This window comes from Plectropomus leopardus, chromosome 6 (genome assembly GCF_026936395.1).
Source record: "Plectropomus leopardus strain MGB_pleo_1.0 chromosome 6, ASM2693639v1, whole genome shotgun sequence".
NCBI classification, from domain to species: domain Eukaryota; kingdom Metazoa; phylum Chordata; class Actinopteri; order Perciformes; family Serranidae; genus Plectropomus; species Plectropomus leopardus.
The window spans coordinates 4755622-4779765 of NC_142181.1; the positions used below are offsets into that span (position 1 = coordinate 4755622).

General features: G+C 39.2%; 1 protein-coding gene across 4 annotated transcripts in view; it reads left to right on the plus strand.

The window, feature by feature from the left end:
- The window catches only part of LOC121942779 (unconventional myosin-Ic-like), a 78192-nt gene extending 55653 nt beyond the window's left edge, over window positions 1–22539 (plus strand). For all 4 annotated transcript variants that reach the window (XM_088078554.1, XM_088078557.1, XM_088078556.1 and 1 more), the window contains 25 exons: window positions 424–534; window positions 3079–3150; window positions 3394–3513; window positions 4050–4123; window positions 4637–4742; window positions 7068–7148; window positions 8608–8699; window positions 8976–9070; window positions 9802–9848; window positions 9972–10052; window positions 10718–10823; window positions 12408–12525; window positions 13294–13407; window positions 13506–13582; window positions 14299–14367; window positions 14504–14588; window positions 15380–15539; window positions 16281–16364; window positions 16467–16560; window positions 16662–16717; window positions 16809–16944; window positions 17753–17823; window positions 17934–18031; window positions 18183–18282; window positions 20429–22539. In XM_088078554.1, the coding sequence (XP_087934680.1) occupies window positions 424–534; window positions 3079–3150; window positions 3394–3513; window positions 4050–4123; window positions 4637–4742; window positions 7068–7148; window positions 8608–8699; window positions 8976–9070; window positions 9802–9848; window positions 9972–10052; window positions 10718–10823; window positions 12408–12525; window positions 13294–13407; window positions 13506–13582; window positions 14299–14367; window positions 14504–14588; window positions 15380–15539; window positions 16281–16364; window positions 16467–16560; window positions 16662–16717; window positions 16809–16944; window positions 17753–17823; window positions 17934–18031; window positions 18183–18282; window positions 20429–20455 (2274 nt within the window). In that variant the 3' untranslated portion in view covers window positions 20456–22539. The remainder of the gene's footprint in view (window positions 1–423; window positions 535–3078; window positions 3151–3393; window positions 3514–4049; window positions 4124–4636; window positions 4743–7067; window positions 7149–8607; window positions 8700–8975; window positions 9071–9801; window positions 9849–9971; window positions 10053–10717; window positions 10824–12407; window positions 12526–13293; window positions 13408–13505; window positions 13583–14298; window positions 14368–14503; window positions 14589–15379; window positions 15540–16280; window positions 16365–16466; window positions 16561–16661; window positions 16718–16808; window positions 16945–17752; window positions 17824–17933; window positions 18032–18182; window positions 18283–20428) is intronic.
- Window positions 22540–24144: the final 1605 nt, after the last annotated feature.

Here is a 24144-nt window from a genome sequence, read left to right on the forward strand (position 1 = left end):
CGTGGGAGGCGTCCTACATGCTCATGAGTCTGGGCTTGTTTCCAGAGTTTTTTGAGATCTCACACTGCTTACAAAGTGAAGAGCAGGTGTGTGTGTGTGTGTGTGTGTGTGTGTGTGTGTGTGTGTGTGTGTGTGTGTGCGCAGCCTTGGTATGACACTTACTTAACACACTGCTACATTCTTATCCTGTTTAATTCTTAACTCAGTTTTTAATCGAGGCCGGCGTTCGCTGCTCAGAAGTCGGTCACAGTCATAAAGATTGATCTGTATAATCTTATCGTGCTGCAGCGTCTCATCTCTTGACCTTTGCTCTCTCCGTTTTCCTTCTCCGGCCTCACTCTCCACCTCTTTGCAACAATTTCTCCCTCTATATTGTTCTGTCTTGTCTTTATATTCCTCTCCCTCTGTGTTTTCCGTCTGCAGGAGTTGTTGAACATAATTGCCAGTGTGCTCCACCTGGGGAACGTGCAGTACGGCGGAGAAGAGGGCAACGCCTGCATCACCTCTGACACACAGATCAAGTACCTGGCCAGGGTAAGATGCTGCACCGAGCGGCTTCACTGACGCTCCTAACAGGCCAGAGGGGACAAGTTTTTTTTTAAACACGCCTGAGCTGGTATTTATCAAACATCTCTGAATTTCTTTTAGAAAAGCTTGACGCTTCCTTTAAGCGAGGAAAGGGACCACTTTTAGGAGAGCGTGTGACATCGCTGTTTGATGAAACTCAGCCACTTCTTCTTTTACTTTTGTTTGCCTTTTTGACCATTAATTCATCACTTTTAGCTAATTATATATATATATATATATATATATATATATATATATATATCAAACCCTTTATTGGTTATTTTCCATAAACTTTTTAACCATTTAGCCATTACTTTTAGCTTATTTTTCAGGTGTTTATCCAAAACTTTCAACTAACCATTCCAACTGGTTATCCATTACTCTTAACTATCTATTTTAATCATTTATTTGTTACTGTCAGTGGACTATTTAAACACTTTATCTATTACTTTTAGATAATGTAGACTTTAGACTTCTGTGTTTGGTTGCTACATGTAGTGTTCAGGTGTTATAACTGATTTATATGTATCATCGTTTCAAATTCTTTCTTTTAAATACTGAGCAAACTCTGTACTTCCTGGTAAAAGTACTCCTTGGTTAGAATTCATGGCATGATACGTGACTTAACCAAATGTAATGTTTATGCAAAAATATAATGCCAAAATGTCACAACTATCCATTTGCATAGGAGGTTGTGAACTGGCGAGCCTCATAAAGTAGGGTTTAAAAATAAACGTGTCTACAAATTGCAATACCGGAGGAAGATATTTTGATGCAGCTGCATAAATTATGCCGAGTCAGCTCTATCCATTCATATTGTGATGCAATGCTGCACACTCAACAGTGATGTGGCAAACACTTCGTGGAGAACAACGAATCTTCTCTTCTGACTGACCAAGTCGTCTGTCAACGACACCCCCTGTTATGTGCACAATGCTTTCTGGGAAAAGCCTTTTCTGTTATGTCACACTGTCGTGAGAAATACATATATTACATACATTTCATACATTCAAATATTTTCTCTGCTTAAGGACCCTTAAATTGTGCACAATATCTGAGGTACTGTATTTATAGCTGCAGAAATAGTTGGTTGTTTGTCATAAAAATCAAACATTTTTGTGTCAAAATAATCTTTTTTTTATTTGATTTGATTTATTTCGAATATGTGAAAAAGAAAGTAGAAAAATGATTGTACAAAAAAAGCAAAAATAATCTTTATAGACAGTGAAGAAGCTAAAGAAAATGTAACTTGGTTTTCGAAAAGGAAAAGAGAGGTCCAAACTTATTTAATCCCACCCCTTCTCCAAAAGTCATTTAATTTTAATTAACCAGCTTCCTTATTCATTTAAACCTATACTTTAATTAACTAAACATACATGCATACACCCACATGCCCAGAATCAATTATCTACATTTTTTCATTATTATTCACCGAAAAAAGAGGAAGATAAATGAGGAAGAAATAGATATTAAGTAACAATTTAATAAATGGTAACTCTTTAAACAGATAACTGTCAAACCCCGTCCTCAGCCCTGTAATCGTGAAAATAATGTTTTTATACATTATATTAAACTGTTTGGACATTGTTTTAGCTCCGAATATTGATATATTATATACAAAGACTTTTCTTGGTGGTACAAATGAAATTTTTCCCTTAATTTGTAACCAGCTTTTGATCACAGAACATTTTTTAAATTATTTACTGATAGTAGGTTATTTTTAGCCCTTAACATTATTTGTGCCATTTGATTCTGAAAGATTCAGAAAATATTTTAATGAATCATGTTATTTATTATTACTTTATTTTTATTTATTTATAACAAGTTTTTTTTGTTTTTTAGTTTCGTTTTTACCTTTATTTGACAGGACAGTGTGTAAGCATAGCAGGGGGAGAGAGAGGGGATGACATGAAGCGAAGGGCAATGAGCTCAAAGCGAATCTGCAGCCGCTGTGGCGAGGAAATTGCCGTTGTTCATGGGACGCCTGGTAGAGCGTGCGCCCTTTCGTATATTTTTGTGTTTCCCAGAACATCTCTCTTCCTACTCGCTATTTCAGCCAAAACCCTATTTCCTAGTCACTCCCAGCAGGTCAGGACACCTCTCAAGCTTTAACTCCATAATGTATAACTAAAAATGTGTCATTTTGGAATCGTTGGCCGGTTAAAACTGTTTTTCCAATCCGAGATGTTCAATAAACACAGGCTTGAGATTGAATTTCACAGGATTATGAACATGCACTCTTTCTTTGGCATTTACGTATCGATATATCCCGCTATTTCTGGTGAAGACTTATCCATTTAAATAGTCTTCACATGATTCAGAAATGTGAATCAGACTTCCACAATCACCCCCCTTTCTTTATTGCCACAATTTTCCAATTTTACTTCATTAGACATGATTAAGAGATGCCATGCTCGGGATGTCACTGCTGCTGAGCGCCCTGACGTCTGCCTCATACATGACGTTCATTTATCACTGCTGGTGCGCGCTAATGTTGTTGTGCTTTTCCAGTTGTTAGGAGTGAATGGCAGCGTGCTGACAGAGGCACTCACACACAAGAAGATAATTGCCAAGGGAGAGGAGGTGGGTTTGGATACACACTGTCATTGTAGCGTGAGCGTGTGATAAGCATTTGTGTACAAAGCTTTCCTGTCTGTGTAATGTCTGGTCTGGTCCACTGCAAGTATATTGTAACATGTCCAACTGTCCCTGCTGAACTCTGTGTAACTCTGTTGTCCGTCTTGGCTTGTCTCTTTTCCTCCTCTGTGTGTGTGTGTGTGTGTGTGCGTGTGTGTGCGTGTGTGTGTGCGTATGTGTCTTCATCAGCTGGTGAGCCCACTGAACCTGGAGCAAGCGTCATCAGCGCGGGATGCTTTGTCCAAGGCGGTGTACGGTCGCACCTTCACATGGCTGGTTAACAAGATCAACACTTCACTGGCATACACGGTACTCACACACACACACACACACACACACACACACACACACACACAGGTATGATTTCAGTTGACAAATTTCCACTAAAGGATGTCAATTTCTGAGTTTTTTCCATTTTTGCATCTTATATTTTGACATTAAAGCAATCACGTTACATTTCTCAAACCATCAAACACTAAAATGCAAAGCAAGTGAAGTCTCTCTGTCATTTCATTGCAGCACGGCTCCACCTTGTGGACATTTACGAGTCCACAAGTTAAGCCTGACTCAGTATTATGCAGTATAATATCAACAACATCTTATTCTTGTTTGTGTTTTTGTTACTGTGTCAGTTATTTCGACCAATATAATAACTATATATAATATTATTCTCAAAATACATTATTTTCTGAGCACAGCTATTGAAAATCAAGTCGATGTTTAAAGCTTAGCATGAAATCAAATTTTGTTTCCAAGCTCATTTTATTCAATCTTGAATCCAAATTTTAAAGTAAACTTTTTAAATAATAGATATAAAGATGAGTTTTGTTCTGTTGCTCCAACAGGACGACTCCTACAAGAATTGTTCGGTCATCGGTCTGCTGGACATCTACGGCTTTGAGGTCTTCCAGCACAACAGGTAGAGTACGATGATTTTTGTTAATGCTGAATTTACCTCTGAAGTTTAAACAGGCATTTAACTCACCTGCAGTTTTTTTTTCAACTTAATGGGATTTATTCAACATTTCCATTTATAGTTTGATTTAAAAATAAAAGCTCTTTGCACAAGGTCGCCTTTTTGGAGTTTTCTGGAGCTTTCGGCTGCATCTCGAGACTTCTGTCAGCTCCTGGAGTTTCCTCGGTTGGTTATTGAATAACCTGAGTAAACCGCACATTTTTGGATGCAGCTGAAAGCTCCGGAAATTCCCAGCAAGCGGAAAGTGTGCCAATGAATTTTTCAAACCACCATTTCTAAGGTCAAACCTCAACCTACAGTGTTTATGTAACCCATTTTTATATATGGTTTGACTTGAGGGTAATACAAGTCACCCGCTACCACAATCATATGAGTTAGAAAAAAAGTATGTGTGTGTGTGTGTTGTGTAAATCATGTGTTAATGGCTTTTAATCGCTCAGTCACTGTGTGTTGCAGCTTTGAGCAGTTCTGCATCAACTACTGTAACGAGAAGCTGCAGCAGCTCTTCATCGAGCTCACCCTCAAGTCAGAGCAGGAGGAGTACGAGGCCGAAGGCATCACGGTCAGACCTCATTTTCCTCTCTCGCTCACTGTTCATCCTCTCACCCCACCACACCCACGCACATCACTTTGTTTATTCCAGATGTTAAAGAGGCAGTTTACATATTTTTCCTCTTACCTGGCTCGTTGTTTTATTGTTTTGGTGTGAGTTGCTGAATGTTGTAGATATCGATTGTTAAGATGTTTGTTTTCTCTCAGGAAAAAAAAAACATTTAATAAACTCAACAGCAGAAATTAGGACCCAGTTACTCAAAATAGTCCACAGATCTTGTTGTGAGCATTTTCATGTCGGAGCTATTTTCTTTCTACGAATCTACATTTGCCAAACAAATCAGTGTGTACTGCTAACTCACCACTGCGTTTGCTAATGTTGCAGCTCAGCTGTGGAGAATGACATTAATGTTGCTGTTGTCACATGCTCTCACGACCACGAGCCTCTCGTCCATGAAAAGATGCACATTTCCTTCTGGGCGTTAATACTAGGGGTCGACAGATTATCGGCCTGGCTGATCATTGGGGCTGATATTTGGCGATTATCTGTATCGGCGTTTTATTTTAATGATTGCTGATGAAATTAATTAATGAAAAAGTGTGTATTTTACACTCAACCAACACCAGGAAAGACAGTCATGCAATATGTGCAAAAAAAGTGTCCGCATTGGAGGAACTTTTACTTTGTAAAGCCTCAGGGAGCTGTTTTATTTTTTTATTTATTATCTTTTATTTAAATTTTCACTGAACGTTGCTGCTGGGAACTTGCTGCATGTGATGCTGAAAGGTTCAGTTTTGATTCACATTTGCTAAAGGCGTTTAAACAAAGTTTTCCGTTGGAGTTTGTTTAATTTCAAATTCTAAATATTGACAGAAATATTTTCATTTTCATTGTAAATGCATATCGGTTCCAAATATCGGTTATCATGGTCGACGCTTAGTTAATACTATTGGTGGGTGTAGTTTGGTAGAAAGAAAATAGTTCCTACATTAAACTGTGCAGTGTGTGAGTCTGTGAACTACCTTGAGTAACCTGGTCATGATTTGAGACGTTGATGTTGAGTTTTTCAAATGTATTTTTTGGGCATTTTGAGCACCACACGCCGAGTGCCTTTTAGTTTCATTATTTCAAAGAGAAGGCGGACATCTCCACGTCCGATATCTCCAACAATCAGCAGCTCACACCAAAACTATCTAGACTGAGAAATAGCGCTGCAGGTGAGAGGAAAAATGATGTATTTTTGCTTTCGGGGTGAACTGTCCCTTTAATGCACCTCAGCTGCATTTACACTTGAAATCTGTTTTTGGATTCATGTAAAAAAAATAGTGGATCCCCCTCAACCAGCTCACTTATTTTTATTCCCTCGTCCATCCTCTTAGTCTCTCTGCACCTTCATCATCACATTGACATTTTGTTTTCACCCTCCATTATCAGCCCATTTCTGCTCGCTCCTCCGGGGTTTAGGCTTCACAAAGAGCCTCTAATGTGATTGCAGCTGCGGTTGTGTTGCGATATAAAATCGCTAATTTAATTTATAACTCTCTGACGCTTTTACTTAAAGTGGTTACAGTAAGTGCACATATTTTTGGACGATGCTGCCCCGTCAGAAATGTATCTTTTAACTGTGCTATTGTCAGAGTCACAGCATCTGCTCTTTACTCACAGTTAAACTCTTAAATGATACCTCTTAAGGAAATTACATGTCAGAAGAGGTCTGCGTTGATAGACGATGCTCTCTCGTGAGTTTACTCCCGCCTTGCTCCTCTGGCCCGTTTATCCTCTTTTATGTTGTTTTGTTTTGCTCCTTTGGAACAAGAGCCTGTTGTGCTCCGTCTAATATAAATGCACTGGTCAGAGAGCAGGTTGTGGGAGAAACTTGGACTCACCTCTCAAAGAGTCCATTATCATCTGACACCAGGTCCGTGGGCTGCGTTCTCTGTCATCTCTGTGGAAATGATGTGGCTGTCAGTGCTAACGCGGCCTAACGCGGCTGCATTCAGCATGTGGAGCTCTGCGTTCACGTGTGTTTCCACATACAAGTGGGCGAGCGGCGTGTCTGCGTGCCAGGATTCCTGAGATTCTCCAGATGATTGACTTTATGGTCGTTAAATAGCTTCGAAGTGTTGTAATAGTATCATGTTTAGTCTGATATGTTGGGCAACATTCATGTCCCAGAAATTTTCTTCTTTTTTTTTTTTACATTAAAGTTCAAACAGTGAGAAAAAACAGCCTGTTGTAGCTCTTCAAAAAACAATTTCATTTTGTTCATTATGCCCGGAAAGACCAATTAATTTCTCACGATCTCTTACTGAATTAGTGTTTGTGTCTTTGCAGTGGGAGCCGGTGCAGTACTTCAACAACAAGATCATCTGTGACCTGGTGGAGGAGAAGTTTAAAGGCATCATCTCCATCCTGGTGAGGAGACACGCTGCGCTCTGACTGTGATACACTAACATTTTATTTTATTTTATTTTAAAAAAAAACAAAAAACATGATTTATGATATTATGGCCCGGATAAAGGGTCATTGTTAAACATTTTATAGGGTTCTGGGGTCTTATCATCAATGTGACGCCATGAAAAAAAAAAGAATAAAAAATAAATTATTATTATTATAATTATTATTTCTAATAATATTTTTATAATAATAATATTATTATTATGATGATGATGATTATTATTATTATTATTATCTGTATTTATAAAGCACTTTTTAGGTTGAAATACAAAGATTTACAGAATAAAAATAATATATCAGAAGCCCATGAAAGCCCCACCAAAAAATAGTCAAGTCCATAATGCCGTAAATTTTTACACTTTGTTTTAATGCCTCCATTTTTTGCTATAGCTGTGGCCGGAGGCATTGGGTTTTTTTCATGAACGTAATATCTCAATAACATCTTGGAAATGTGAGAAAATGTCTTCAGATTTGGCACAAACGTCCACTTGGACTCAGTGATGAACTAATTAGGTTTTGATGGTCAAAGGTCAAAGTCAGTGTGGCGCTGCGTCCATTTCATTCTCAGAAACACAATATTTTAAGAATTTCTTGAAGAATTTTCCTCAAATTTGGCACCAACGTCCACTTGGACTCAAGAATGAACTGAATTTGGTGTTTTTTTGGTGAATTTGGTGGAATTTGGAATTTGGTTAATGTCACTGACCTCACAAAACATGTTTTGGGCCATTACTCAAGACTTCACACTCTAATTATGTTAAAAGTTCACACAAATGTTTAATGGAAAAGGATATAATAGGATACACAAATTAACTGTGACGTCATAAAGCTCAAAAAAGCCTTAACTGGACATTACTCAGCGTCAGGAACAAACGCGAGACATTTGGTCAGATACTGAATTGGTGACACTAATCGTTTTAATAGAAAGCTCAGTTATGACATGAAATCTGGACGCGACTTTCTGCCATAATGTGAAATACGTAAAGAACATCTGGCGTGGGTTAAGGTGTCAGAGTTCAACATTTTAGGAAATCCTGGAATCTTATCATCAGCATGACTGAAGGAAATCGTCCTGTCCGTTACACCATTAAATCACAACTTTTTACATGTTTTATGTACAAGTTAATCAAACAATACACAACGTCTTGTTTACTGAGCTTTAGAGGTGCTGGAAGGCATCTAAGCTAAAATAACCTCATGTAACTCTCGGCTGATGAGCTGTTCCTTTAATGATTCCTTTAATGCTCAGTCATTGAGAGGGAAAAGCTGCTATCGTCTGCATAATAAATTATGAATGAATTAATATGATCCGTGCACTGATTCATGCACTCTGAATACATAAACTGTGACTCAGTATCAAGTTAATGTAAACGATATGAGGACTGACTGACTGACGGGTCTTTTTGTCCTCTCGCAGGACGAGGAGTGTCTGAGACCCGGAGACGCCAGTGATCTGACCTTCCTAGAGAAGCTGGAGGACACCGTGGGAGGACACCCGCACTTTGTCACGTAAGTTTGATTCCTGTTCTCGTCTTTTATAACCACTGCGATGCCACAAATATACCCCAAAGAACGCTGCCTGGCTGTTGACTGGGTTGTTGTATCGAACTGTGAACTATTGAATATGTGTCCATTTACTGATGTATCCATGCCCTGTGTGTGTGTGTGTGTGTGTGTGTGTGTGTGTGTGTGTGTGTGTGTGTGTGTGTGTGTGTGTGTGTGTGTGTGTGTGTGTGTGTGTGTGTGTGTGTGTTTGTGTGTGTGGTTGTGTGTGTTTCCCTGCAGTCACAAGCTGGCTGATGCAAAGACCCGGAAGGTAATGGGCCGAGACGAATTCAGACTGCTGCATTACGCTGGAGAGGTCAACTACAATGTCAACGGTATGTGTGTGTGTGTGTGTGTGCTGCAAACACTGGATATTGAAATCGTCCCTCTTCTATATGTAACCAGTGTTGCCAGTGTGACCTGTAGTCCTCGGGTGTTTGGTGTTGTGGTGAATTTAGCGTAAAGATCACGCTTGCACATTAATGTCCAGTTCTAAATACCAGCACCGTTTGTGAAATATGACAGCAGTATAGTCTTGTTATTTATTTACCAATGTGCTGCTCAGAGTTACAAACTGCATCATTGTGTGGAGTTACAGGTCACATTAAAGCCTCTGGGAACCCAAATCACCAAAAATGTTCTTAATATGTAATTTAGGGTTTTACATGCATTTAAAAAGCCTAAAAATGATCAGACATTAGCCTCGATCCTAATTTGAAATATTGTCATTTTAGTTTTTTCACTGAAGCCGGGTTGGTTTGGGCGTCGTTATCCCCAATAAAGCCAATCAAAAACTCAAAGTCAGGTGTCCGATGATATTAATTTAACGTGCCAAACTGAAAATTCTCAGCGCTCCTTTCAATAGGACACGTTCAGAAACACTCGCCCTGAGTGCCGTTGGTTAATTCATGGAGAAACTGAACGCTCAAAATAACCAAAACTGCATTTGGCACGCTCCTGAAAGAAAAAAATGACTATATTGGACTTTATTAAATAACAAGACTTTCCTGGACAGTCACATTGTGGCCCACGTGTCAAAAATCAAATTTTGTCTTCTCTCACCCAGGATTTTTGGACAAGAACAACGACCTGCTCTTCAGGAACCTGAAAGAGGTAAGTTTAAAATGAGGATGATGAATTAGAAGGATTTTAAGACAAAGCAGCAAACTGTATTTCACTTCAGTGGTTTGATGCATTTGCAGAAAGCGTTAAAAATGTCAACGTGTGTGTTTGCAGGTGATGTGCATGTCAGAGAACAAGATCCTGAACCAGTGTTTCGACAGGGAGGAGCTGAGTGACAAGAAGCGTCCAGAAACGGTGAGATACCTTGTTGTGTGTGTGTGTGTGTGTGTGTGTGTGTGTGTGTGTGTGTGTGTGTGTGTGTGTGTGTGTGTTCCCTCTCTGTGTCCCGTCTCTGCATGTTGTCCACACCCTTATAAGTCTTATGCATCCTAACATAGTTTCCCACAGCAAAACAAACAGTGGTGTGTTTCCCCTCTCTGCTGTTGAGTGGGCGGTCAGATGGGGATTCTCTGTGGCCTCCTTCTCACTGAGGAATGCCCTGACACTTGTATGCCCTTCACACACACACACACACACACACACACACACACTCACACTCACTCACACACACACACACACACACACACACACACACACACACACACACACACACACACACACACACACACACACTTGAACAGGGTACTGTCACAGGCTGGCAAGTTAGACTCCCAGTGCTCCACACTGGGCCCAGTGTTCAGTCTGCACCGGACTGCCAGTCACGTCAGCCCGTCCTCTGCTTGCGTAGCTCTTTAGGTCATCATTTCTGCCTGCAGGCTGCGATTTTTCGTCGATACGCTCGTCTCTTCTTCAGTTTCTACCTCCAGTTGCACACCAGCATCGTCTCCCGTCCTCTCACCTTCATCTCTCCGTCGCTTTCTAACCAGCTTTCCTCTGTGTGTTTGTGTCTGCCCCTTCAGGCAGCCACTCAGTTCAAAGCAAGTCTGGCGAAACTCATGGAGATCCTCATGTCGAAGGAGCCGTCGTACGTCCGCTGCATCAAGCCCAATGACTCAAAGCAAGCAGGTAGGAAGTCAACTTTTTTTTTTATTAATAATACTTATAACATTAAAACAATACACACAAGATTCACCATATTACCAAAACGTCACAAACATTAACATGCCGTAAACAGACCAACCTAAAATAATGTTTCACAAAAGAGAGAAAATAGGGAAATGTCAATAAATAATACAATAAAATAACTGTATTTAAAATACTTGGTCATCCATTTCTTAATTCAGCAAGTATTAATGTTTTAGGGCACGTTGTTAACAATAAGGACTGTACAGTCAGCCATTTTTTCAGCCATCCAAAACGTCACCACATGTGGCTTCTGTGTGAAATAAGGAGCTTCTGTTCCCAAAAGTTCATTGTAACATATTCGGATACGTCTTTGACACTGACAGCCGCCATTGTTAGTTAAGGCAGTACGGCGATTGTTTGTCCGAGTGAGATAAGGGGGCGGAGTTTAGCGATAGGTCAGTTATGTCAGTTAAATCAGATTTGGGTGTTGAATATCAATATTTGCCGATTCCTTTTTTTCTATAAAAAGTTAAAAAGTTTGAACCAGCTCAGCAAGACATTGAGTGTGAAGCTAGATATCAAACAAAAGCTGACACTGCAGTGTTTTAAGTCGCTTTGAGCTGTAAATTCGCCACTTCTAAGCAGAAAATAGTCTCTCTTCCTCTGTGCTGCCTCCTGCATGTCTGCAGCTGCCTGTAACAAAGAGCAGCATGAAAGTCAAGAGCGCTCACTCCGCAGCAAAATCTGGGGACCAAAACTTTCTGAACTAAGGAATTTTTTGTCACATTTTTTAAAAAAAAGTTGCGTATTGTACCTTTAAAGTGTGTGGCATTCTAAAAGCTGTTGCTTAAATTCATTAAGTCACATTGTGAGCAAACATTTTATGTCAAGTCATGAATTGAATTGATGGACTTCAACATCCAGTCTACCAAATCTTGCATTTTACACACATTAGAAACATGGACATGCTCAACTCTGAATATTTTATCTCAAATTTTGGCATCCTAATTTGACCAACGCAATTAATTGAGTAACTTAAATGTAATTTTTCGAGTTCGCTATTGGACATTCCTTATCTGGATTTGCGAAAGTGCAGAAGTTTTTTATTATGTGAAATGATCTTATTTTTTTTCAATTATTCTGGCCGTAATTTGCTTCCATAAACGAATCGTTTTTAATAGTTTGATGTCGGTTTTATGTAAGAGTTCTTGTAAACACACAGTGGAAGCAGCTTAGCAGCTTCACGGAGCTAATATTTTCCCAGAAACATCATGTTAATCCTTTGCTTTCACTAATTCCAACCCAAACAGTTTGTTTTCAGCTGCGTGAGCGGCCGCAGTGTAACTCTCCGTGTGGTCGTCAGTATATCGGGCCGGCCTTTGTTCCTCTCCACAGTCGGCCTTTTGTTCCTTTCACACTGTTTCTCTGTCCTTCGTCACTCCTACTGCTGTCGTTTAGCATTTACTGGTTTTCTCTGGTTCATTTTGTCCAACAGACTTTACATTTTTCTCCAACTGATCTGACCCTGCTCCTCCTCTCCCACGCTTTCTGCCTCCTCTCTCCTCCTCTCTCCTCCTGACTCAGGTCGCTTTGACGAGGTGTTGATCCGTCACCAGGTCAAATATCTGGGGCTGATGGAGAATCTGAGGGTGAGGAGAGCCGGCTTTGCTTACAGACGCCGCTACGAGGTCTTCCTCCAGAGGTGATCAGCCACTCTCTTTTTTTTATTTACCAGTAAGGCACCATCACATTAGAGCGCTGTAAAAGAAAACAGTCATGTATTTATGTCCTTCATGTATTCAACAACCAGTATGACTTCTGAGTTCAGTTAAAATGTCCAATAAATGAATAAATGAATAAAAATAACCCAGCTGTAGGCAAAAAGACACAATGTGAGGTGACATCAGGAAAGGATTTAAGTGTTTTTAGTGTTAAGTGTGAAGTCTTTAAGATTTAGAGACATCTATTTTCTGAAATGGAAGACAAAAATGATTAGAAATTTCAAAAAATGTCCAGAAAAAATACACATTTATAATTATTATATTTTTATATTTAAAATAATATTAAAGAAAAAAATTGTTTAATTTTCAGCACAGTTTTTAAGATTATTTTCTTGTTTTTCACTTATTTTCAGGTAATTTTTTTTTAGCACCTTTTTACTATTTTTTTCTTTTTTCTTTTTTTTTTTTGCATATTTTTGGGCTATAATTTTCAGACTCAGAGTGTGTCCCATCTCCTGTCCTGTCAAAAGCAACACTCATCCCAAACCAGCACAATAGGAGTGTCACTTTAAATCTAAAAAAAAAACACAAAAACAAATCAGTGTTGCCACTTTCACAGGCGGATCACTGAGCTGTAGTCATGTGGGGATTTAACCTTAGATGAGCTGTCTAATCTTTAGGCTCTATGTCTGAACCACTATTCTAGTATTTATTTGTGTGTGTGTGTGTGTGTGTGTGTGTGTGTGTAGGTACAAGTCTCTGTGTCCAGACACGTGGCCTAACTGGCAGGGGAAACTGTCTGACGGAGTGGCCACACTGGTCAAACACCTGGGATACAAGCCTGAGGAGTACAAACTGGGCAGGTCAGGAACACACAAACAGATACTTCATTATTGACGACAAACTGCACATTAAAATGCATTTATTTTTAATATGTTTCACTTTAATCTCAACCGTTCAGATCCAAAATCTTCATCCGTTTCCCAAAGACGTTGTTTGCCACCGAGGATGCACTAGAGACCAGGAAACACAGTCTCGGTGAGAGCCTTTGACACGAGTCATTTGTGCAGATTATTTTTATTCAGGATTCCCAGGAATCCTTAAAAGTCTTAAAAGGTATTGAGTTCATTATTTAAAAAGTAATGCCTTTATTAGTATTAAAATGTCCTCAGTCGGTCTTTAAGAAGTCATGAAAAAGCTCAGAAATGCGAACTTTAGGATTAAAAAAAAAAAATTACCTTTTTTTCTGACCTTGCGTTCCACATTTTTATAATAAACGGTAACATCTAATTTATTTAATTTATTTAATTATTTTAATTTTGTACTTTTTTGGACAGATTATGATACAGGACATAAATCAAGACAGACAGATTAGATTTCCCCAATTCAGATTTTCCAAAATTTAAGAACATTATAAAATTTGGAAAAACATCTAATTTTTAAAAAATAATTTACCAAATCTTTAAGCTCTTAATCTCGTTATTTCCCAGTTCTAACCAGATCTTACTTTTTACTGGACCGTAATATTTTACGTAACAATAAATAATCGGTCAAAGTCATTCTTAACCTTACACTAAAAAAATGTTGGTTCATGTTTTTTTTATTCTTCAATTTTTATCATTGTAAAATTGTTCTTAAAATTCATCCCAGGCGGCTTTAAAAAAGTATTTAATCTAACTTGCAATAATCTGTTTGTTCTTATAAACTACAAATTAAAACCATTTGCCTTTTTTTTTTTTTTGTCTCCCCCACAGCCACAAAGCTGCAGGCGGGATGGAGAGGCTACAGCCAGAAGTCCAAATACCAAAAATTCAGAACCTCAGGTGTGTGTGTACTTATGTGTCTCTTCAGTGGGAACATTTAGCATTTTCTCCCTCTAACGTCATTTTAGAGTTTGTTCAACTACTCCTCGGACACTTGAAATGCATTTGTTTATTTGTTTGTGATTATGTTTGGCAGCTATTGCCATCCAGGCGTGGTGGAGAGGGATCCTGGCGAGGAGGAGAGCCCAGCGCAGGCGACAGGCGGCCGATACCATCCGCAGGTACAGACCATACAGAGACACACCAGCAGGTGGCACAATACTCTCACTGTGTGATGAATGCAGCTCGCCTGCACGCTCACTTTACGCCACACAAGTTTATTTAAGACAGCGTTTCGATCCTGCTTGGATTTTCGTCAGGTCAAATGTTTAAAAAAAATGAAACCACACCGATACTTAAACATAATACACACCAGTAAGCTGATGAGCTCTGTGGTTGCAGGTGTGCTTAACCATCTGAAACACTCAAGGTGGTAAAACAATTAACAATTAAAGAAATTACATAGAAAATACATAGAAATGGTGCAAAGGGAAAGAAAAACAGTGAAGGCCATAATATAAAATATCAAGCATATCTCATTTAATAAAACATTATATTAAGATTATTTATATCAAAATACTTTATATTTAAATCCATCATTACTCTAAATCACCTGCGTTCAAAGTTGTATTAAATTAAGATTAGAACAGAAGTAATCTCCAATAAAGACGCCCCAAAAAACAGATCAAATTCCAATAAAGGACAAAAAGTGCATACTCCAAAAATAAAATAAAAAGACACACACCTGTTATATTAACAAATATATATGTATATTAATAAACAATTTTTTAATTATACTTATGTGTCAAAGTCTAGAAAAAATGCACAATAAGAGCACTCAAAACAAACAATTGTCATTTAAATCAGAAAACTCATAAAACAAATGTTTGCAAACGTAGTTTTAAAATGAACGTTAAATTGGTGAACACTTAATTTTTCTTTTTTTTTTTAATTTTTAAAACCTCGTCCTCAGGTTCATCAAAGGCTTCATCTACCGCCACAGAGAGCGCTGTCCAGAGAATGAGTACTTCCTGGATTACGTGCGCTACTCTTTCCTCATGAAGCTGCGCAGGAATCTGCCCAAAAACGTCCTGGACAAGAGCTGGCCGACACCTCCAGCCGCTCTCACCGAGGTGAGAATACAGTTCCAGGGGTCCTTGAAAGTTCTTGAATTTGAAGAGAAAAAAAATCAAGACATTGAAAGTTAAGCTGCAGTCACGTGATGTCGGAAGGTCGAAGTATCCGAGTTGGAAAGTCGTTCTTCCGACTTCGTTGTGTTCATGTGCTTTGAGGTCATAAAGTGGGAACAACATTGAAGATACAAAAAACGTGTTGCATTTTAATGCAAAGAGGTGTTTCCAGTTTATTTATATTTTTATGTATTACTTTATTTTTTTTATATATTGTATTTTTATGGATTTTTTGACCAAAAATTGACATTTTCCCGCCATGTTTATACATTTTATGACATCAAGTCAGCAACTTGTGTTATAAAATGACGGTATCAGTGTTAATAAACTCTCCTGGCATGCTTTGTGGTTAAAAGCTACAGCTAAAAGATGCAGATACTAAAATGTGCAACTAAAATAAGCACACAATAACAAAATACATAATTTTTTAACTGTTAATTGTTGACACTTTATGCTGCTTAAAATGAAATCGGATCCACATGTGATACAGTACTATCAGTCTTTATGTAGAGAGATTCTTATTTTTTCTGTTATACTTTTTTAAAATATTATACATGTGAATGAAAATACTGTACATGTTAAGGTGTATACTTGCTATGACTCCCGTACTGTATATATGGCACTACTGAAAAGAGATTTTCTTCCATCAGAGCGATCGCGAAAACTTTCTGTCTTTGTCTGCAGGCGTCGGAGCATCTGCGTAAGCTGTGCATGCAGAACATGGTGTGGAGCTACTGCAAGAAGATCAGTCCTGAGTGGAAACACCAGGTGATTATCGTCCAGCCAGCACTCAACACACACTCTTTGTGCCTGACTGTGTCACTGCTGCTTCTTTTCTTCGCCTCACTGACATCGAATGTGTCCGAACAGATGGAGCAGAAGATGATCGCCAGTGAGCTCTTCAAGGACAAGAAAGACAACTACCCTCAGAGCGTGCCCAAACTGTTCGTCAGCACAAGACTCAGTAAGACTTTTGTTTGTTCCTACTACAACAAATGAGTTGTGAAAACTGTACCGGCTTCTTATTATGTCCGAGGTTTTAGCAGCATGTTTCCTCTTGTTCAGATGGTGAGGACATTAACCCCAAAGTGGTTCAGGCTCTGGGCAACGAGAAGATGAAGGTTGGTCGAGCAAAGTTACAACGCAAACGGCGATTTAAAAGCCGTCTACATGTGTGTTCGACTGTTCTGACCGTCATCTTCGTGTTCCCAGTATGCAGTGCCAGTCACCAAGTACGACAGGAAAGGCTACAAGGCTCGGCCCCGCCAGCTGCTGCTCACCGCCAACAGTGCCGTCATCGTGGAGGAGGGCAAACTCAAGCAGCGCATCGACTACGCAGCTCTGAAAGGTCAGAGGTCAAAACCAGTTATCATCTGTGAAGAGGGTTGTTTTTTTTTAATGTGGAGAGTGTACGGGGTATTTAACAATAATGTTTCCCAGGTCTGGAAAAAGTCATGGAAATTTTGAAAAATCATTGAAAGTTTTGGAAAACTCATGGAATTTTGCAGTGAAATGAGACTGTTACAGTAATCTTCTGTGGATAACCTTCCACGAAATGTTGAATACTACAGATGAAAAATAGACTTGTAACTGGCGTTACGTGACGTTAGGAGACCTTGTGTAATGTCACGTAATATCACGCAACGTCTTGTGAGGCCTCGTAACGTCTTGTAATGTCTCGTAACGTCATGTATCTCACAACATCACGTAACGTCATGTAATGTAATGTCACATCATGTTATCTCACTTCACGTAATGTCGCGTAACATCTCGTATCGTAACGTCACGTATCGTAACGTCACGTATCATAACGTCACGTATCGTAACATCTCGTATCGTAACGTCACGTATCGTAACGTCACGTATCGTAACGTCACGTATCGTAACGTCTCGTATCGTAACATCTCGTATCGTAATGTCTCGTATTGTAACATCACGTAACATAATGTTTCTCTCTTTTCTTCATCTCTGATTTCATGTATGCTAACTAGCTGAAATTACAACATATGTTCGTATAGAGTGTGAGTCTTAAAAAATGCTCGGCAAGTGTTATTATAGGTCCTTGAAAAGTCATGGAAAAATTTTGAAATCTTTCCCAGGAAAACGCGTGTGAACCCTGAGTTTGGGCACTCATTGAAACTGTCTTTTCACTGCAGGAATCTCAGTCAGCTCTCTCAGCGACGGCTTGTTTGTTCTGCACGTGCCCAGTGACGACAACAAACAGAAGGTGCAGCTGACGACATAATGACACATCATCAGTGAAGTGCATCTCCTGTAGCTTTGTGAGATTTTTTACCGTGACATTTCACCGTGTGTGTACTTTACGTTTCTTCACAGGGAGATGTGGTTCTGCAGAGCGACCACGTGATCGAAACCCTGACCAAGATTGCGATCTGTGCCGACAAAATAAACACCATCAACATCAACCAGGGCAGGTGAGACTAACCCGCACACGTCGATTAAAAACCGTGTCTGTCGTTACGTAATGATAACAGCTGTATAATCGCCTTAAAGACTCGTACTCGAGCACGTGCAGCTGATAAAAAGCGTGACGACCTGTCTGACCGTCGTCTGTTCCTCCCGCAGTATAAAGTTTACAGTGGGTCAGGGGAAAGAGGGCATCATCGACTTCACGCCCGGATCAGAACTGCTGGTGGCCAAGGCTAAGAACGGACACCTGTCTGTGGTGAGTCCGCTGATTTCTTTCTCTTAAAACCTGGATCGGGATCATTATTCTTGTGCTGCTTTCAGATGCCTTTGACACATATTTAACGCTTTGAACCCTCACCAAATTGGTGCGATTTCTTTCAAAAACCTGAGAAAAAAAGGCAGTGAACAACTTGATAAGAAATGTTCCACAAATTACAAGAAATTAGTAGATTTCGAAAATTTATTTTTTTAAGAAGTGGGAAAAATGTATAGAAACTGTATTCATAAGTATATTTTTAATTGCAAATTTTAGATTATGTTACAGAATTATTAAAGCGTATTTTAAATCACTTTTTCAGGTCATTTCCTTTTTTTCTTTTTTGTGCTAATTTCAAGGTAATGTTCTTGTTCTTTTTCTTAATTTCTTGCTAATTTTTAGTTTATTTCTTTTTTTTTTAGTTGCTCATTTCCTTCTTCCCGTGTTTATGTAAGAAATCCACACAATGTGCTCAGGTTTCAAAGGGTCAAAAACGGTTAGATTTCATGTCACATTCGTATAATCACACACCGGTGGCCGAGGCTGCTACGCAAGGTGCCAGCCGCTTCTAAGCTTAAAGGAATATTTCGCCAATTTTCAACCAACTTGCCTTGATACTTCCTCCAAATGACGTAAAGTACATCATTTGGAGGAGGTTTTCTGGCTGTTGGAGCTGTTGCTTGAACTACAGGCTGTACTGAATTTTTGGTATCGCCTGGAAACCATGCTGCCGCCACCATGGACTCAAATAGTATACAGCCCATCAAGAGACACACCCGCCGCTCTCGCTGTCTCTCAGATTCAGACCAAAATACCATCAAAATCAAATGTTATGGAATATAAATCAAGATTATGTTGCTGCACTGTTCTTTTCTCACCTAAAATGTTCTTAAAAGCTGTTTTAATGCCCCATTTTGCCGTAATGGCGAGAGTTTTTGAACAGGAAGTAGGCGCCATGCTGCTTCCTGCATAGTGAACACAGAAGCCAAATATCAAACGATAAAATATTTGCGTCTTTCCACTTCAGAGACAGCATTGCTTTACGTTCGGATTGTCTTTATATCGGTAAAATACTTTGCATCCACACACGGATGGAACAGCCATCAGGAGCAATTTGGGGTTCAGTGTTTTACTTCGACGTGCGACCTGCCGGGGATCAAACCGCCGATCTTTTGATTAGAACAACCCGCTCCACCTCCTGAGCCGCAGCCGCCCCACACTTTGTTTTATTGCTAACTTTCTGTGGCACGTTCAACGTTCTCGAAGCAAATTCTGGACTAAAAAAAAGGTAAGGAGGAGTTTTACAATCACATCGGTGTTCACGGAGGTTCAACGAAACTGAGTTCTGGTTGACTTGCACGCGTACAAAGGCCGTAACGCTGTGATCACAGCTAGCTGCACTGCGTCTGAGTAGTCAAAATATGTAATTAATGCAGCTTTAATATCTTTAAATTTGACAGTTTTGTTGACTTTAAAAGAATTCTGAAGTTTGGTGTTTTTAGCAGTTTTAGCAAGGACGTTTTTGTTTGGTTTTAAAGGTTTGAATGCTGTGAAAATCATCCACACCAAACTGGAAATATTTCTTGAGTTAGACTTGTGATAAAAACAATTAAAATCATTAACTCGCTGTTTGTTGGGAGTGTTGCACTGAGCTGTCTGGTTAACCCTTTGAAACCTTGTGCTGCGTTCAGACACTGTTCAAAGTGTGAAACGTATGATTTCTTTTTAAAAACACAGGGAAAATAAATGAAAACAGCAACTTGGCGTGAAATCTCTGGCAAACTGCAAAAAATCAGTAAAAGGTGATAAAGAAATGGTCTGAAAATTGCCTTAAATAAAGAGAGAGGGAGAAAATTAATGGAAAATCATCAAATAACTAAGGAAAAATGTAAAAAAAAAACTATATTTATAAGAACATGTTTAAATTTTAAAGTTTAAAAAGATTTATTTTTTGTAGTTGCAAATTTCAGGAAATTGTTTTATAATTTTGAACTCTAATTTTCTAGTTGCTCATTGCCTTCTTTCCATGTTTTTTGAAAGAAATCAAGCCAAATCGCTCAGGTTTCAGAGAGTTAATATTTCAATATAAAGACGTCAGTCTGTTGACCTCTGACATGACGTGATGTTTTTTTTTTTTTTCCTCCAGACGGCTCCCAGATTAAACTCCAGATGATGGCCACCCTGACCACACTCACGCACCCACGTACTCCTGCCCTCTCCCATCGTCCAATCACATGACCGCAGACCCCGCTCTGCCTAAGCCAATCAGACGCCAGCTACACGGGTGGCATGTGCTTCCAATTTAAAAAAAAAAAAAGTAAATAAAAATCCAGCAAAACTAATTGATATATTTATGTTTATATATTATATTTTTGGGATTAATACTGTTGCTGTTTGAATATTCTGATTTTTATATATGAGGCCAAGGAATAACAAATATTTTGGCGCATTTTTCTTGCGCCACACGTGTTTATTGTGCTTTATTTTGGGAACATGACCAAGAAAACAATGAGGGAAGAGTCAGAACAAGAGACAACAATGAGAAGACGGGGACTGTTGTTGATGAAAATCAGGGTTAGTTGTTGCCCGTTGCCTCTTTTTTTTCCCTGTTTACTTTCTCCGCTCGACTTACAGGCTTGACTGTTGCTGACGCGACTTTAACTCGGGTAGAAAGCTTGTCATTGAGGCGTGAAGGTGAGTAGAACAAGGCTGACGGTATGTAGGATAGCTGTGAGGAGTTCAGGGGACGAGGACGAACAACTTTTCAGTCAAATGGTGACGCGTTGGCACAGAAACGCAGGCGGTGTCAGACGGAAAACAGTTAGATGTGCTACTGAATATATATCTGTTTGTGCAGCGCTTGGACGAGAAGGACGCCTGTCACGAGGGATTCAATTCATAATATAAACAGCACGCGGTGTTAAAGTACGTGAGAAGCGGGTGAGAAAAGGCAAGAGAAAGGTGAGAAGATAGATGCAGGTATTTGCCTTGACGCCAGGTGCTTGTGCCTTCCTCTTTGACTAATTTATTCGTGAGTTGAGCTGTATGTTGACGTATGAAAACCATGACACTCAATGCCAGAATGAGTCGAGTTAAGTGCAGATAGAAATCCTCGGACTGAATCTTGTTCCAGCTGCCTGTACGGCGGTCTTCGCGTGTTCAGAACCACGTAACCTGCTCCGATCTCCGTAGTCGGCTACATTTCCTCCGTTTTTCCTCCTCTCCTCTCTGCTTTGTTTCTCCCGCCTCCTCCCTGATCTGCCTGTCTGCAGGAGAACTGGGTTTTCTTTCGGGATATGACTGACAGATATGAAAGTTATATTGATAAAAGAAAGCACATTTGTGCATTTTCAAAAATGTCAAACTATTCCTTTATTGCCAGGAAAAATAATCCAGAAATTTGCCTATTTTTTGGGTGGGAAACTTCTGAAATAGCGCCTAAATTGTCACGCGACACCAAAAAAAACCCAAAAAACAGTAAAATATTTCACCAGTTCAGGCTAAGGGCCTCCTGTACTCCTGCTCTATCGTAAATATCTTCATCTAACTTTGACCAAAGACTGATCCTGAAAAAGTTGTGTCATTGAAAACCTTTTAGAGGAGCTCCAAAATGTTTCCAAGTTTTTTTCCTCTTCTTTTGCTGCTCAATGACAGAACTTTTTCTCCGCATGGCTGTGGGTGGCGAGGCGGGAGCACGGCGCCCAGGCAGGACTGTGCCTCTGCACTTAAAATATACTAGCCAAAGACCCTGTTGATTTCTAGTGATTCTGAGTTTGTATGATTTATATGATGTTATTATGTCAGTTCTGAATGTTGTTTTTTTCAGGAGGGAGATCTCGATGTACAGCTTGTGTTATAAATGAGCGATTCAAGCCAAGTGGGGTTTGATGATGTGAAACATTTGGGGAGAAAAAGCTTCTAGTATTGTTTGTCGACGCAAACTTGTTCACGTGCCTTGTTGGAGAGCAATACAACAGATCTGTGTGTGAGAGAAATACCTCCTTTGCCAGAGTCCCCGGCTGACGACGCTCGTCGGGCCGTTTCTAAAAGTTCCCCAGCAGCTCCTAAAGGTTTCCTCCCGCTGTGTGTATAAGCTTTATTCAAACCAAATCCCAAGTTTGTTTATTGATTCTACTGATGCACTCCTGTTATCAGTCCTGACTTACTGTATGCACCAAACCAATGTATGATTATACCAACACACTAAAAGATAAGATACTAAAGATTTGAAAAATAAATTTGAAAAGTAAATATGAACTGACGAGTGTTCGTTTGTGGTTTGTTTGTTTGTTTGTGTGTGTGTGTGTACTAGTGTGTAGTCAAACTTGTATTCTACATTTTAATGTTAAAGAAATATTTCACCTGCAGAATGATCATTTATATATCAGTTACTCACCGCATGTTTGTGTTGAATTTGTGAAGAAAAGGTTTGAAAACATCTGAAAAAGAAAATCCTGCATGAAATGTGCTGCAAATTGCAAGACTTTAGTAGAAGGTGACAAGAAAAATAATAAAGAAAAATATAATAATAAAAAACATATATTTATAACTATTAGAATAATACATTTGATACATAAAAATATATATTTATTATTTATTATTATTTATTATTATATTTATTTTTTTCAGGGCATTTTATTTATTTTTATTTTATTTTATTTTATTTCATTTTTGCTAATTTTGTTTCTTGTAAGCCTAACTTTTTATAATTTTTTTTGCTTATTTTTAGCTAATTTCTTGTGAAGTTGCTCATTGTCCTATTTCCAGGTTTTTGAAAGAAATTAAGCCAAATGCTCAAGTTTCAAAGGGTTAACGCTACTTCAGTTATCAGTTTTGTGGTATCACCACCACTGATGGGCAGTAACGCGTTAGAAGTAACGCGTTACTGTAATCCAATTACTTTTCAAGTAACGAGTAAAGTAAGGGATTACAATTGCAAAAATAGTAATTAGATTACTGTTACTTTTCTGCAAGCAGGCTGCGTTATTGCGTTACTAAACCGTGATTTTGTTTTGTAATCTTGAGGCGCGATCATTTTTAATCGCGTTTGGTGGGTACGCACCGACTGTCTCGTGACAATGACGTATGAGCGGCGCGACGTCTGTGGTAAACAACAGACGTGTAGTGATTGTCGCTGCCCGATCAACAAGACAACATGGAGCGCGGGAAAGAGCAGGACCGTGCAGCATTTAATTCCTGGAAGTACCGACGTTACTTTGAGTTTGACTCAGTTAAAGGTGACAAAAACATTAGCGTCCGCTGTACACTGTGCGTGGGAAGAAAACTTTTATCTACAGCGAAAAATTCCACGTCAAATCCGAGCAAGCCGGCACGGGAACGTGAAAGTGACCGAGAATCCCGCACTGACGTGCCCGCTGAGGCTACCGCATCCGGTTCCGCCGAGCGAACCTCCGAGGGCCCTTCTCCTGCTAAACAGGTGAAAGTAGACTTAACCCTCTATGGTACAGCGTTGCCACATGGCAACAACCACATTTTAAGCCTTCTACACACAGATAATACATTCAAAGTTATGATGCAATGCATTAAAAAAGAGGTGGGGTTCTTAGTAAACCAATAGCAGTGTTTAAATTTGTCACATTACTTTCTATAGGCCATTTTGAAACCCTTTTCTGCAGACGTCATCGACGGGAGGAGCCTCACCATTTGACGCCTAAAAATTCAACAAAAAAAGTGTTTTTTTGAAGTTTTTCAACGGGAAAAAAAAATATACACTCAACAATAGGTTAGTTAAGTTCATTATCATGTAGTTTCTTGCACTGTAGTTGATCAATAAATAATAGAAAATGTTAAAAATGTGTATGTTGCCATATGGCAACACCGTACCATTATGGATTGCTAGCC